Genomic DNA, 15,904 nt, shown 5'->3' with positions numbered 1-15,904 from the left:
AAATAAAAATGTCAATACTCTGTTACAATGTTTTGAAAATATATTTTTCTCCTAAATTTGAAGTCTAAGGAATTTTTGGTATGCTCTATGGACTGTAAAAATAAAAAGCTCTAATCGTTTTATTCCTGGATGTCCAGCACCACCTCTGACAATACAACACTCCATGGACACATTGCATAACGTCTCCTTGTGCAGTAAACTGGGTGCAGAATCAAACACTTAAAACGCTGAAAGTTAACTTGATGTAGTTGCTTGGCATGCAGCGTAAAGTTCTTTATCTGTTGACAGGATATTGCAAGTGCATGGCAGAACCTAGAGCAAGCAGAGAAGGGCTATGAAGAATGGCTCCTGAACGAGATTAGAAGACTGGAACGTTTGGAACACCTCGCGGAAAAGTTTCGTCAGAAGGCTTCAATCCATGAGTCCTGGGCACAGGGTGGGTATCCAGTGTGCTGGCGTGACAGAACAGTTTCCCACCTGGTTATGACTTGTTGGCAGTGAACACACCAGTGGGTAATATTTCTGTGTTTGTCTGTCTGTGACGTACCTTCTCTTTGGTCCAGTTTTGAGCTTGTGTGCTGCTCTTCACTCATATGGGCAAATACAATTAAACAATAGAAAAAATGCCAGCAGAGCAAGAACACATACTGTATACTTGCATACCTCATTCTTATTCTGATCTATTTTTAATTTGTTTTTCTTTTCTTTCAACTGTTCTTGGACCTCTTGTAAAGCATTTGGAGCTTTATTTGGTGTATGAAAGTGTATTATAGAAATAAATGTTGTTGTTGAGATATCAATACAAAAGTTATTTGGACCCTTTAAATGTTTTCAGATGTCCATCCATCCATTGTCCAACCCGCTATATCCTAACACAGGGTCATGGGGGTCTGCTGGAAGGACAAAACCCACCGCAGGTCTCACACACACACACACACCGGGACAATTTTAGGATTGGCAATGCACCTGACCTGCATGTCTTTGGACTGTGGGAGGAAACCCACGCAGACACGGGGATAACACGCAGACTCCATGCAGGGAGGACCTGGGAAGCGAACCCAGGTCTCCTTACTGCAAGGCAGCAGCGCTACCACTGCGCCACCGTGCCGCCCTGTTTTCAGATGTTGCAGGGTTAATTATTCTTTTCTAATCTCTATTTTTACTACAAATTCACATACTCAAGAAGAAACATTTTAAAGGCAGAATTAGCTTTTTGTCAGCAGATATCTGCAGTAAAGACTAAAAGTGAAATGTGCAGGGCCCCCTGTGTACTGGTCACTCTAAAGGCCATGTCACATGACATGATTTTTTTCCAGCAATGTCCAGTCACAGACTTCATTTCCATAATCTTAGTGAGTTGGAGGCAGTTGCAGCACGCTGCGGTGAAATGCAGTCGTGTAGTCTGACATCCCCAGTGCCTCTGCCTTAACAAGTCTCTGACAATCGAATGGGTATGATACTGACTTGTTGTAGGGTGCGTTCTGTGTGCGTGTTTATGTGTATGATAGGAGGTTAGGGGCACACGCTGATGCAGCACATTGCCGCACCCACCACACGACAAACCAACTCAGGATCCAGATTAGGACCCGAGTGCAGCCATGTGACAGGTGACACCTCAGCACCACTCGAGTTCAGATGGATTGGAACAGTGTGAGGTTTTTTATGGTGGCTGGAGTGCCAATTCTGCCACCGACCCCCAGGTTTTTCCTTGTAGGTTGGGGGACCTACATGCAGATTAACACCATACCCAGGATGGAGCAATTGCAGGTTAAGGGCCTAGCTCAAGGGCCCAACAGAGCAGAGTCCCTTTTGGCATTTTATGGGTTTTGAACCGCCAGCCTTCCGATCGCCAGTGCAGATCCCTAGCCTCAGAGCCACCACTCTGCCCACGTGTCTGTGATAGCTGACAATTAATGAGACATTACTCAAAACGGCAGTCCATATAATGCAGCTGAGAGAATAAGGAATGTGGGTGTTTTAGACATCACAAACTGAAGAGAGGCAGAACAGGAACCAAAAAAGGCAAAGTTTGTGGGTGAACTCGCCATACTAGAAAACCCATCTGTACAGCACTTGCTCCATTAGACAGCATGTCATCGGTTTTTAGAAAAAGAGTCAAGCTTGCAATAATCTTGGAATGTGAAACTGCGCTGGAACACGGTGACACATGTAATACACGTGCAGGGGTCCATATTAATTAACATGTCACCACTAAACATAAAGAAACCCCAGTTTACATGTTAGACGGCCCGGTACGGTGGCAACTGGGTGACCGCCAACTTGGCGAAATACAACTCTGCAACATCCTTTACCAGTTAGGAAATAGTTAGGTTCAAAGAGATTTTTTAATTATATTTAAATGACAACGTGATTTAAAATGTTGAAAATAAATTTATATAATTGACGAGCAAACTTTATTCTGCAGATGGAACAAACTCTATCTTACATTATCTTCAGCAACCAAAATTGCTAATCCTTTATATAAATTGTACTGATTGTAATCGTATGATAACGTTATTTAGAATACAAAAGGTGACCTGCGAGTACGGCTTAAGGAATATCTTTACTCTCAACGTATTGGGACTCTCTTAAAGCAGGTGATTCTGTGGATTTTCCGGCGCCCTACGTTGTCATTTAAATATCATTAAAAAATCTCTTTGAACCTAACTATTGCCTAACTGGTAAAGGATATTGACAAAGTTGTCTTTTCGCCGAGCTGTCTGTTGCAGAGTTGTCTGTCACCCAGTTGCCCCTGAACGAGATGACCCATTAAACCTGTTGTGTTGCATTTCTAGACAAAGAGAAGATCCTCTCCAGGAAGGACTACGAGTCGGCCTCTCTGACTGAGGTGCGTGCCCTCCTGAGGAAGCATGAAGCCTTTGAAAGTGATTTGGCCGCCCACCAGGACAGAGTGGAGCAGATTGCTGCCATTGCCCAGGAGCTCAAGTATGTTCCATTTTCAAGCACACAGCTGCTGACATTTGGCTGATAAAACGGTCATATGCATTGTGTTAGAATTCTTAGCATACTTTTTTGAGTGTCTTTATCTTTTGCTTTGCTGTAGCTGGTGTGTGCTGAGGCACACTCCTAAAATACCTCACTATCTCCAAATGCCAGCTTGAATGGATGTTTTTAATAGGGATTTGGTGCTGAATCCTTGGAATTTAAACGACCCTCGGCAGTGATTCCCAACAGGCTTAGGTTTGTCTGATTGAATATTTATTAAGTCTGAGTTGGATATTTTTGCAGTTTCTATAGAGGATGGAATGTCATATAAATAGTAGTAATTAATGTGTCTTGCAAGAGCAGCTAATAGAGCTGCGGATTACACTTTTAAGACTACAACCAAATACTTTCAACTGGAATGCCTTCACCCTGTAATTGGGTCAGGGAGTAAAGACATTGGGTGGCACAACAGTAAGATGGAGCCTCGCAATGTGGTGCTTGTTCTTAAACGTCTACAAGGGCCTTTGCAAGTTTCCTCCCACATCCTAAAAAGATTAGTGACATCTAAACTGACACAGGTTATGTACATGGGTATGCAGTGCCAGCCTAATGCCATGCGCTCTGCTTCTCTGCAGTCCTGTCACTGGAAACGGCATTCACAAAGCAGATCGACCACTTTTAATCATACAGTATATACTGTCATAATAAAGATGATGGCTGACGAAATTCTGACGAGGTTAAGTATGCATTAGTAACCACATGAAACTGAAAAGGAAACATTAATGATTGTATATTTTAATTTCTTTATTGCTTAAGTGTTGAATTATTATGCATTCATGTTTCTGTAAATAATGCATTAGTTGAACATCACTTCAGTAGTTAGCTCTACTGCATCACAGCTCTGGAGCCACTGGGAGTATTGATTTATATAGTGCCTTTCACATCTAGGTATCTGTCTGTGTTATGGTGCCTTTCATATCTATCTGTTTAAGTGTGCCTTTCACAGCTATGTACAGTATGTCTGATACAGTGTCTTTCATATTTATGCTGTGGTGCCTTTTCACTTTTACTCCTATCTATCTATCATATAGTGCCTTTCACATCTATCTATCTATCTATCTATCTATCATATAGTGCCTTTCACATCTATCTATCATATAGTGCCTTTCTCTATCTATCTATCTATTCAACTGGCAGCCTGCACATTGACTACTGGTTATGTTTCATATCTCATCAGCATTTCTTTACACACATACAGCAGGTAGGGTTCATATCTGGATAAGAAAGAATGTTCCATTTATAGCGGTGACAGACAGCAGAGAGAGCGCCTTTGCCATTACAATCCCACAATTCACACTCATTCAACACAAATGAAAGGTGTACAAAAAAAAAAAAGGATATCAATTTTGAGCTTCATTGAAATATTTAGTTTTTCAAAGATTTTAATTCGGATGCTTTTATCAATTTTAATACAGGATAACAAGAAAAACAAAAGAATATTTTATTTAATGTCAAAATTTAGTTTTTAAATATTGGATTGTTTTTTTTTTTCTTAGTCTGATCCCAGTATTTTATAAAATTGAAAACTGCTTCTGGTCTTACCTTTATTTGTAAATGAAGTCCATGCGCCTATCCTTCTCCATGAAAATCTCCGTCACTTTCTTGTAAAAGTCCTCCTTTAGTTTTAAAAATCTTAATCTTCCATTTTGGCAGCGAGTTGGAACAGAAAATAAAAATAAACGGCCTGCTGCAGTGCACTTGACTTTCTGATGTCGCTAACTTATCGGCGTCTCTGAGTAGAAGAACAGCAGCAATGAGCAGCTGTTGGGCTCACATGCGCCCCCTTCAGGGCGGTACGGTACTACCTGCCTCACTCACCTAATGTCTTTTCACTGCAGTTTTATGTCAGATCAGCAGGACTAAATATGTCACACACCTTCATTAAAGATATTAGACAGACTGTGGAAAGTCAGGTGGTATAATAAACGTGTCTACAAACATTATATTGGAGACAGAGACAGCGACAGGCACACGCCAATCACACGCATCAACACCGTGTGTGAGGGAAAGCACAGTCAGAGGTGAGGTGAGGCTCATTGCTGCCGCATCTCATGTTTCTCCCCAATATTTGAACAGAAAATGCGCCAATTCAGCGATAATGACTATAAAAAGTTATTGGAATCATACAGAAAACACATTTATAGCGCAGACCAGTGGACACATTTATGTTATTAATATAATTTTTTTTACTTTTCATGATGACAGCATCACGTCCCTGTACCCTATGGCCTTGGAGCTTTGGAGCTGGCTTAGGCTCTGGGGACGTGATGCTTGATCCTCCTCATCCAGGCTCCCTGTACACTCTGGGTTAGGGTTAAGTTCTTGCCTCTAAGGTCCGGGGGCTTCACCGTCAGCCTTGTGTGCTGTCCTTATGTGGGCCATATCTGGGTACAGATAGTAGATGATGTCCTTGTAGTTATTGGTCTGTTGGCTCTCCAGCCTCCCCCTTTGGCCTTGTGGGCTTTGAGCTGCATACTGGTCCTGGCCACAGAGCCACCAGTTAAAGTCATATGGCCGTCATCATCCAGGCTTTTCTGCTGGGGTCTGGTCCTGACTATGGGGTCATTCGAAGTCGTTCACCCTCATCATCCAGGTTCCCCTAGTGTCCTGTGGACTTTGAGTAAGGTTAAGGACTGGGGAGTAGTCTCCTGGCCTGTAAGCTCCAAGGGCTTCTCTTGTTTGTTTGTTAGGTTGGCTGCCTATTGCTATATGTCAATGCATCTTTTCGTTACTTGGTACCAAATATCCAACCCACACCACGAGGAGGTAAATGCTATAGTAGCGGGTCAGGTTAAGGTTAGGGAAGGTAAGTTGCTTCAGTTTTTCTCCCAAAGATGTGTGTGTTAAGTTATTAGGTAACTCAAAATTGGCCAGATATGACTGAGTGTATTTGTGTCTGTGAATATGATATTGGTGGGTTTCTTTTTGTTCTTGTCCTGGAATTATTCTGCATCTAGATGGGGGTGAGCACAGGGCCTCCAACAGGTAGCCATGCACTAGGTCTGGCAGCATGGAGAGTGCCCTATCACTAATGTGGGCATAGAGTCTGCTGGCATTTTCGGCAGCAGAATTGAGTGTCAGCCCTGAAACAGTTTATCCGATGTACCAGTCCTACTCTGAGGTGGTCACACAAAGGTGACCAGATCTTGGATGAACATCTGCTCTGAAGATCTGCCGAAAACCTTACCTCTGCAGTCAGAGCACATTGGAGCAGCTTAATCCATAGTGTCTGGCAGTGCTGCCACCTGGCATGCCTGGGTGCAGAATGCCAATTCCCTTTCTGCTGATGACATTGAAAGCATTATAAAGTGAACGAAAAACTGACCTGGTGTGGCCTTTGACTTGCTGTGAGCTCTTCAGGCATCATTCCATTGTTCCTTTCCAGCTTTTGTGCGTTTATCAAGTTGCTGTGCCTCACCACTAACTACAGTTGAACCTCAGGTCACGACCGTAATTCGTTCCAAAACTCTGGTCGTAACCCGATTTGGTCGTGACCCAAACTAATTTCCCCCATAGGATTGTATGCAAATACAATTAATGCGTTCCGGACCGTACAAACTGTATGTAAATATATTTTTTTTAAGATTTTTTAAGCACAAATATAGTTAACTATGCCATAAAATGCGCAGCGTAATAGTAAACTAAATGTAAAAACATTGAACAACACTGAGAGAACCTTGAACAGAGAAAACTAACATTGCAAAAGTTCACGCTACAGCCTTACGAACCGCTCGCTGTAAACACTTTTAAGAGTTTTAAGCACAGGGAAAAAAATGAAAATTTGAAAAATCCTTAATTTATACAAAAAATTAACCTTGCGGCAAATCGCCATGAATCTTCCTGGCTTTCTTGTATAACATCGCCTCGCTTACGCTGTCCCCTGCAAGTTGCTTCTCCTTCAGCCACACTAGCAACAGTTTTTCCACCTCTTCCAGCACTTGAGGCCTCTGCCTGGTTAACACTGTAACTCCTTTTGCAACATCAGCTGCTTTAATGGCCTCTTTCTGCTTTAGAATATTCGAAATCGTAGATTTTGACTTCTTGTACTCGGCGGCAAGATCAGTAACACGAACACCACTTGCTCATACTTTTCAATAATTTCTTTCTTTAATTCAATTTTAATTTTCTTCAAACTTTTCTTCTCACCAACACTACCATTCTTCACTTGCTTAGAGGCCATGGTTAATTGCAAAATGAATGCAAAAACAGCGAATGCACACACATCTGTGTGACGATGCAGGTTCGATGCATGCTCCCATCTGCTGTCCGGGAGCCCTTGAACGCAACACCGTCGGTAATATTACTGAAGAGCTTAGCAGTGAGGCAACAACATAGCAAGGAGATGGTGAAAAAGTGCAAAGTGCTTTTATTTAAAACAATGTTCAAATAAGTAAGTGCAGTGTATTCAAAAATCCAAATAGATACAGTGATCCCTCGCTCTATCGCGCTTCGACTTTCGCGGCTTCACTCTATTGTGGATTTTAAATGTAAGCGTATCTAAATATATATCACCGATTTTTCACTGGTTCGTGGATTTCTGCGGACAATTGGTCTTTTAATTTATGGTACATGCTTCCTCAGTTTGTTTGCCCAGTTGATTTCATACAAGGGACGCTATTGGCGGATGGCTTAGAAGCTACCCAATCAGAGCATGTATTACGTATTAACTAAAACTCCTCAATGCTATAAGACAGTGATGGCGAACCATTTAGAAACCAAGTGCCCAAACTGCAATCCAAAACCCACTTATTTATCGCAAAGTGCCAACATGGCAATTTAACCTGAATACCACCTAAAACTGAACACCAGCATAACTAAGGAGCTGGTGGTGGATTTTAGGAGGCCCAGGCCCCTCATGGACCCCGTGATCATCAGAGGTGACTGTGCAGAGGGTACAGACCTATAAATACCTGGGAGTGCAGCTGGATGATAAATTGGACTGAACTGCCAATACTGACGCTCTGTCTGTCTATCTACTGAGCTTTTAATTTAGAAAAGCAACTCATACATTAACATATTTTGTCTTAAAAGAAAAACATAATAATGGAGCTTTCAATGATACAAACAACTTTTTGTTGAAAGGTAAAAGTTTGCATTCGGTATGCTTTTGAACAATTAATGTGCTTTTTGCTGTTGTATGCATGCTGATAATTTTTCTAACCTTGGCTCATACTTTGTAAGTTTGAGAGCAACACATGCAGCACTCAGGTCATCTGTTAGTCTGTTTCTGGTGTCAGATTTGATTTAATTCAAACCTGAAAACAGCTGCGCACAAGCATAAGATGTTCCAAACAAAGTAAGGAAAGCAATCTCAAGTGCCTTCATTGACTTAAGATTATTTGGCAGAGAATTCCACACTTTAAGAATTTCATTTTCATAACTAACTGTGCTGTCCTTTGTCATCCCTTCGATCCTCTGAAGTGTTTCACGCAGGTCTTCCCTATTAAGCTCCGCCCCCAGAGCTTCCATTATATATTACGGGGTAGTGGATCAGGTGTGGCGATTAGCAACTCCCGGCAATAATTACAGATGCGGACGACTCCTCACCTGTGCGCTTAAGCGAGGTCTGCCCGCATCACAAAGCTCCCGGAAACCGCTCCGGCCACTCTACCATAACCCCCTTTAAGCGCGAGTGCGGCAATTATCTGTTAAAACTGGCCTTTTCAATTTTGAGCTGTGGACCCGCTATACCACATCCCCTCCAACCCCACCACGGGAATCACAGACTCAAAAGGCTGCAGTCCTTGCCGCACCCTCAAGCAGCATGTGTGCCGCCCGCCTTACCCCAGACAGGAGAGGAAGGAAGCGCTCCCATTGGGCTGCTGGGCAGAGGGGCGGGTGATGTGAGAAAAGTCCTCCGGCGCCCGTGAAGAGGGGGAGCGGTGAGGGGAGCAGCCCGGCCCCGCATTCCTCTGGCTTTATAGTAACGAACTCTGTGCTCGGGCGACAGCGCGCGGGCCCACTGAGAGGGCTCTGAGTGCCCCCTTTGGCACGCGTGCCATAGGTTCGCCACCACTGCTATAAGATATGCTTCCTGCGCGGGCGGTGCTCGATTGTTTGCTTGTCTCTGCCTCTATCTCACCCTCTCTGACATTCTCTGCGCCTGACGGAGGGGCTGTGAGCAGAGGTGCTGTTTGCACAGAAGCGGTTTGCCTAGTGGATATGGACGCATCTCTAAGAAATGCCGCGGCAAACTTAAAAGCACACGTATTGATTTTTTGATTGTTTGCTTTTCTTTGCGAGCCTCTCTCTCTCTCTCTGAAATTCTCTGCCCCTGAAGAGTAGAAGATATATTTGCATTCTTTTAAATGTGAGAAAGAACTGTCATCTCTGTCTTGTCATGGAGCACAGTTTAAACTTTTGACTATAGGGTGTTATTTCATGTCTGGAGGGCTCTAATAACGTTAACAGTGTGGGAGAGTTTATAAGGGCTTAAAATATATAAAAATAACTATACAAACATATGGTTTCTACTTCGCGGATTTTCATCTATCGCGGGGGGTTCTGGAACGCAACCCCCACGATCGAGGAGGGATTACTGTAATCCATAAAAGCAAGTGCTGAACGTGGAGGTTAAAATCAAATAGAAAAATCTTCTAAAAACAACAAGGTTAAAACACAGTGCAGAAGCAGTCTTTTAAAACACAATCCAAAGCCCGGTATCTTTTACTTGGCGTCTGTCCTGCAGTGGCGTAGCTAGGGGCGGGCGGAGGGGGCGGTCTGCCCTGGGCAGCACATTTTTGGGGGCAGCATTATTGGCCAAAAGGCTCAGTACAATTCATGTGTAAGCAGCAGGGTTCAGAAAAATATCACTCTCATGTATGAAAAAAGTGAAATTCTCTGATTTTCAACCACAAATGCTTGAAAAATAATGTTCAGACTGTCCTTCTGCATCAGACACAGCAGTTGAAATGTATGAGGCAATGACAAAAATAAACATAAACATTACACTGATAATAACTTCTAGGAAGATAAACAACTAATTTACAATTTATAATTTCGTTTCGTTATTAATCCGAATGCGTTCTTGCTCTGCGCAGAAAACATCCCCGCCTATCACTTGTACCCTACTTTGGTTCTGGTTTTCGTAGCGTAATTATATTAAACTAATAATTAGAACACGGCTTATCAGTGCGTCTATACTATATTCTTGTCTAGCTGATGCTTACATATGTATATAAAAATTATTGCTGTTTCTTTATATATGAATAAATCTATGCAAAATGTATCTTAATTTTTCTCTGTATGTCATTTTAATTTTCTATTTAAATAGTTTAACATATTCAGATATGTTGGAGGGCGGCAAATTGAAGCACCGAGCGGCATGAACTCGAGCTACGCCACTGCTCTCCTGTTTCTCCCGTTTGGGCTTCGCAACAAGAGAGTCGCCCTCTCAGCAGCTGACCTTTTCTCCGCTCGACTGATCTGGAGGCCTCCCGATCCCTGGCTTCAGTCGCGCACTCATCCCAGACCAAGACTTGGTTTCCTTGACGACCAAGACGCTCACATCAAGGACTTCACCCACCAAGCCTCCCGACTCCCGCTGCCTTCACGGCCTTACACGGCCTGTCGTCCTTCGACTGGTCACTCCAGCTCCTTAATCGCTCAGCTGGAGCGACCACTTCTTTCAGCCCCACCGAGTGTTGGCCAAACACTCCCCTCGTGGGCGCACCTCCCAGCTGCCTGCTTTTCACACATTTGAGCCTGCTCTTGCTCGCTCTTCTTCTCCCTCACACCGGCACTCGCGCCACACTGCTTCCTGTTCTCCAGCAACCTCCGTCTTTTTGTCTCTCTTTCTTTTTCTTTCTTCCCCCTTAACCGCCTCGTGCTTCTGTTTATCAAGAGGGCATGGCAGCTGTGGCAAATCGGCAGTCTCAGGAACAATCACAGATGTGGACAGTTTCCCACCTGTGCACTTAGGTGAGAAACGCCCACACTGCGAATCGCCCCGAGAACCGCTTCAGCCACACTACCACACCCCCTCGCTAAGCCGCAAGCGCGGTGAGTATTTATTTAAAAGCGGCCCTTTTTACATGAGCTGTGGACCCACTACACCACAATCTGACCGAGAACAATGTACAGGGAGAAAATGAACACGTGCCTGAATCATCGGCGTGTACGAACCGGTAGGGAAACTGGCTTGTTCGTCACCCGAGTGTGTGGTCGTGAACAGATGCAAAAGTTTGGCAAACTTTTTTGGTTGTAACCCGATTTGTACGTGTTCAGAGACGTTCATGACCCGAGGTTCCACTGTATATTACTGGTGAGAGGGTCTAAAACAAATCGATCAACTTTTTATGTTAGGACACGAGCATGAACTAAAAAGTTGCATTTCTTCTTTCTGCTGTGATGATAAATGGCTCGATTATAATAGCTGAGCTGAGCTTTCGGTCTGAATTTCTCTACTCGGGCACCTATCTGAATATACTTCAGTCTTCCCCGTTCATCATTTATTCTATTTCTGGATGTGTCTCTTACAGAGTTGTATGAATCACGCCATGTTTTATGTATTTATGGCTCTAATGACAGCAGGGACATCAAGTAACATACCCAAAGGTCTGTCATCACAGCCTGTTCAGAGCAGTGCAGCTGTAGCTGATTTTGACAGGCAGCCAATGCTATGTCCTCCCACACTAGTCATTAAGAATTTTAGTTCTTTTCCTGTAAATGTTCTAGTTTTATTATTCAAGAAAGATATCATTTGAATGTTTAAATTCTGGATAGCAGTCAGCACTATGATAAGACATCACCATCTGTTGAGTTGGGTGGCACGGTGGCGCAGTGGTAGCGCTGCTGCCTCGCAGTTAGGAGACCCGGGTTCGCTTCCCGTGTCCTCCCTGCGTGGAGTTTCCATGTTCTCCCCGTGTCTGCGTGGGTTTCCTCCGGGCGCTCCGGTTTCCTCCCACAATCCAAAGACATGCAGGTTAGGTGGATTGGCGATTCTAAATTGGCCCTAGTGTGTGCTTGGTGTGTGGGTGTGTTTGTGTGTGTCCTGTGGTGGGTTGGCACCCTGCTAGGATTGGTTCCTGCCTTGTGCCCTGTGTTGGCTGGGATTGGCTCCAGCAGACCCCCGTGACCCTGTATTTGGATTCAGCGGGTTAGAAAATGGATGGATGGATCTGTTGAGTTACAATTTTAATCTTTAGAAACTTTACAACAGATCTGTGCCGATTAAAAAGTGTTCTCCGCTTTGAAAGTTTCCACATATTTCTCTTTTATAACGCTGAATTACAGTGCGTTTTAATTTGGCTTTTTTGGCAGTGATCAGCAAAAATAGTTTTTCATGTCAAAGGGACGATAGATCTCTACAAAGAGATCTACTGTATTTGAACTCTTTCAGGGCGGATGTCGACCTTTGTCAAAAGGAGGAGTTGACGGTGGTACTCAACTGTAAACGGTGACCATACCCGCTGTTATATTATAGTTGGCCTCCCTTTGCTAGAAGGAAAGTTAGCTTCATTGGTTTGACTGAGTCTCCCTGCACTCGCATGAGTAGCAAAGGGCAAACAAAAGCAAAAATGGCATCAACATCTGGCGAGAGATTGAAGCAAATGCATTCAGCAAAAATACTCCATGAACAGCGTTTTGTATATTATCAATGAATTGAACTCTGGCTTGTCTGGTTTTTACGCAAGTAATTGAAAATGAACATGAGGTACCACATCAGCTGATCAGACCCTAGCTGATCGGGGTGCTGAACCCTGTTGTGTAGCTGATGGGGCAACGTTCCCCTGGGAAGTCCTACACTTACAGTGACAAGATTGTGATGCACTGCGACCGCAAATGCCGCTGCCGCCCCCGACCCCATGAAGACAGCCTGGCAGCCAGCCTGCCATGCTTTCTGGCCAGCTGTCATTCGGCACACCGCAACAGACGTTTTATGTTGACTTCAGTGTGAAACCGTTGCTTTGTGTGCTTTTCGGAGTTTTTTGGAAAAAATATTCAGCCCTCAAAGAGTTAAATTGTAATATGCAAAATAATTGATCACATAACTAAAATGCAAAATAATTGATCACATGACTATTCACCCCTTTAATTTGACTTTACTGGACTTCGTGATGGAGAGACCCCCAGACAGTTCGCGTTGGAAAACACCGTCTCCAATACCATCATGCCAACCACCAGCGACCCCCAGGGCTGTGTACTCAGCCCACTGCTGTTCACTCTGCTAACTCACGATTGTACGCGACAGCTCTAACTCCGTCACTATGTCTGCGGATGTGTAAAAAGTAAAATGTGAAAAATTCCAAGGGGGTGAATACCTTTTGTAGGTTCTGTTACTAAAGATGTATGTATGTAAGTTTTTAGGTACAAGGGGGAGTCAAGCTAAAGTTAGAAAATGGGATTTATTAGAAAATGGACCAAACTTTCACAAAACTGATGCTGTCGTTTCTCAGTGTGGTCTCCACCTTTCTCAATGCACTTGTGCCAACCGCCTGGAAGTGCCGGCAGAATAAAAGGTTTTGTCTCATCTTGTCCTCGCCGCCACTCATGCATCCGAGTTATCATCGAACACTACATGCCGAGGGGTACGACAGTCACCAGTGCAAGTTACTGTGACTTGCTGGACACCAACGTGAAGCCTGCTGTTCGATCTGAGCGATGGGGACGGCTGTCTCAAGGGGTTCTTTTGCTGCCCGCACACTGCTAAGAACGCCAAGGCTTTTCTGGAGAGACTAAAGTTAACTGAGGCATTGCCACATCCTCCTTATTTGCCATATTTGGCACCGTGTGATTTCCACTTTTTTTGGACGGCTCAAAAAAAACATCCTGGGTGGTCATCGACTCAAGACAGATGACAACTTGAAGAAAGCAGTGCACGGGTGGTGGCGAGGACGAGACAAAACCTTTTATTGTGCTGGCACTTCCAGACAGGTGGCACAAGTGCATTGAGAAGGATGGAGACCACACTGAGAAATAACAGCATCAGTTTTGTTAATGTTTGGTCCATTTTCTGATAAATCCCATTTTCTAACTTTAGCTTGACTCCCCCTCGTAATACGGCTTAGTGGCTAATAAGTTGGACTTGAGCAGTGAAGCTGTCAAGTTTAAACTGTCACACTGCACGGTCTTCATGCTCTCATTACAAGGCAACAACACTTAGTTAAGCTTAATTGGGTCTCCGCTTAACCAGCGTCTTTTAATTTGGTTGCCACTCCATCTTCAAGTCTGCGCCTCTCCTCATTTTCAAGCTAAGATGTTGTTTGACCTCTAATTTTGACTTTTTTGTAAGGCACCTTTACTTTCTCAGACTCCGTTGGTGTGTTTGTTCTCCATAGTTTTGTAGAGCTCCATCTGAGCCTGTCTGTTTTTCATACGTTTTAGAACAATCGCCTGCCATTTGCTCATATGATTACGTTTCCATGCCCTCCAGTCACTTATGTCACTAAATCCAATCTGCATTTATATCAACATTGCTGTCGGTCCATGCCAGCTATCTCAGTCTTGTTAGGTCTCCTCCTCCACCACACAGTGCCAACTGTTCAGTTTCAGTTTATTTTTATATAATGTCATTCCAGTCACAAATCCAGAGAGCTGTTCACTTTTACAATTACAGTACGAATAAAATTCAGCACATTATAATATGCAAAAACACATAAAACAGAAGACAGAACACATAAACTCTGTACAGCTTGTACTTAGAAATGACTTGAGGTTTCTCAAGGAGCCTTGAAACTCAGTGCTGGAGCGCCACTGTGGCTGCGGATGTCACAGTAAAGCGAGTTCATCATTTTAGGTGATCCCAGGGTTTAATTAAATGACCTTCTAGGAGTTCAGCCTTAGGAATCTCTAAGGAGTAAACCTGAACACCTCTCACATGTACTGTGGAACTGGCATGAAGTTCTGGACGCAGTCAGCAATGCCCTCCACCATCAGTGATATGAAACGGGTTCTTCACAGAAGGTTGTGTATCAGTAAGCCAGAACCCTTAACTTAAATATCCACTCTTGGTATGAGTTGTGTGTTTACTTAATCTCTCTAGTTTTACATGACTATGTTCATTCATTCTCTTCTTCTTCTTTCGGCTGCTCCCGTTAGGGGTCGCCACAGCGAATCATCTTCCTCTATATTTTCCTGTCCTCGTCTTCTTGCTCTGTTACACCCATCACCTGCATGTCCCCTCTCACCACATCCATAAACCTTCTCTTAGGCCTTCCTGTCTTCCCCTTCCCTGGCAGCTCTATCCTTAGCACCCTTCTCCCAAGATACCCATCATCTCTCCTCTGCACATGTCCAAATCAACATAATCTCGCCTCTCTGACTTTGTCTCCCAACCATCCAACCTGAGCTGACCCTCTGATGTCCTCATTTCTAATCCTATCCATCCACATCACACCCAATGCAAATCTTAGCATCTTTAACTCTGCCACCTTCAGCTCTGTCTCCTGCTTTCTGGTCAGTGCCACGGTCTCCAACCCATGTAACATAGCTGGTCTCACTACCGTCCTGTAGACCTTTCACTTTTGCTGGTACCTGTCTATCACAAATCACTCCTGACACTCTTCTCCACCCACTCCACCCTGACTGTACTCTCTTCTTCACTTCTCTTCCACAATCCCCATTACTCTGTACTGTTGATCCCAAGTATTTAAACTCATCCACTTTCACCAACTCTACTTCTTGCATCCTCACCATTCCACTGACCTCTCTCTCATTTACACACATGTATTCTTTCTTATTATTTATTTATTTGTTAGTGTCTCAGATTACTACTATACATTCACTTACCTATTACCTATTAGTATTTATTTACGTTTAGTATAGTTCTTTACTTGTCTTGCACCCGTCCTGTTTTCATGTATATGTTGCTCTACGTTTTGTCGTGCCAGTGTATGCTGTAATGCTGTGAGTGGATGGTGTGACAATAAAACCACTTGACTTGACTTGATATATCCTG

General features: G+C 43.7%; 1 protein-coding gene across 1 annotated transcript in view; it reads left to right on the top strand.

The window, feature by feature from the left end:
• The window catches only part of LOC120516954 (alpha-actinin-2), a 155,165-nt gene that overhangs the window by 91,169 nt on the left and 48,092 nt on the right, over positions 1 to 15,904 (top strand). Inside the window, exons 11-12 of the mRNA XM_039738993.1 lie at positions 289 to 436; positions 2,796 to 2,946. Coding sequence (XP_039594927.1) covers positions 289 to 436; positions 2,796 to 2,946 — 299 coding nt within the window. The remainder of the gene's footprint in view (positions 1 to 288; positions 437 to 2,795; positions 2,947 to 15,904) is intronic.

Source organism: Polypterus senegalus, chromosome 16 (genome assembly GCF_016835505.1).
Source record: "Polypterus senegalus isolate Bchr_013 chromosome 16, ASM1683550v1, whole genome shotgun sequence".
NCBI classification, from domain to species: domain Eukaryota; kingdom Metazoa; phylum Chordata; class Cladistia; order Polypteriformes; family Polypteridae; genus Polypterus; species Polypterus senegalus.
The sequence above is the reverse complement of the archived record's forward strand: the minus strand, read 5'-3'. Positions and strand labels throughout refer to the sequence as shown.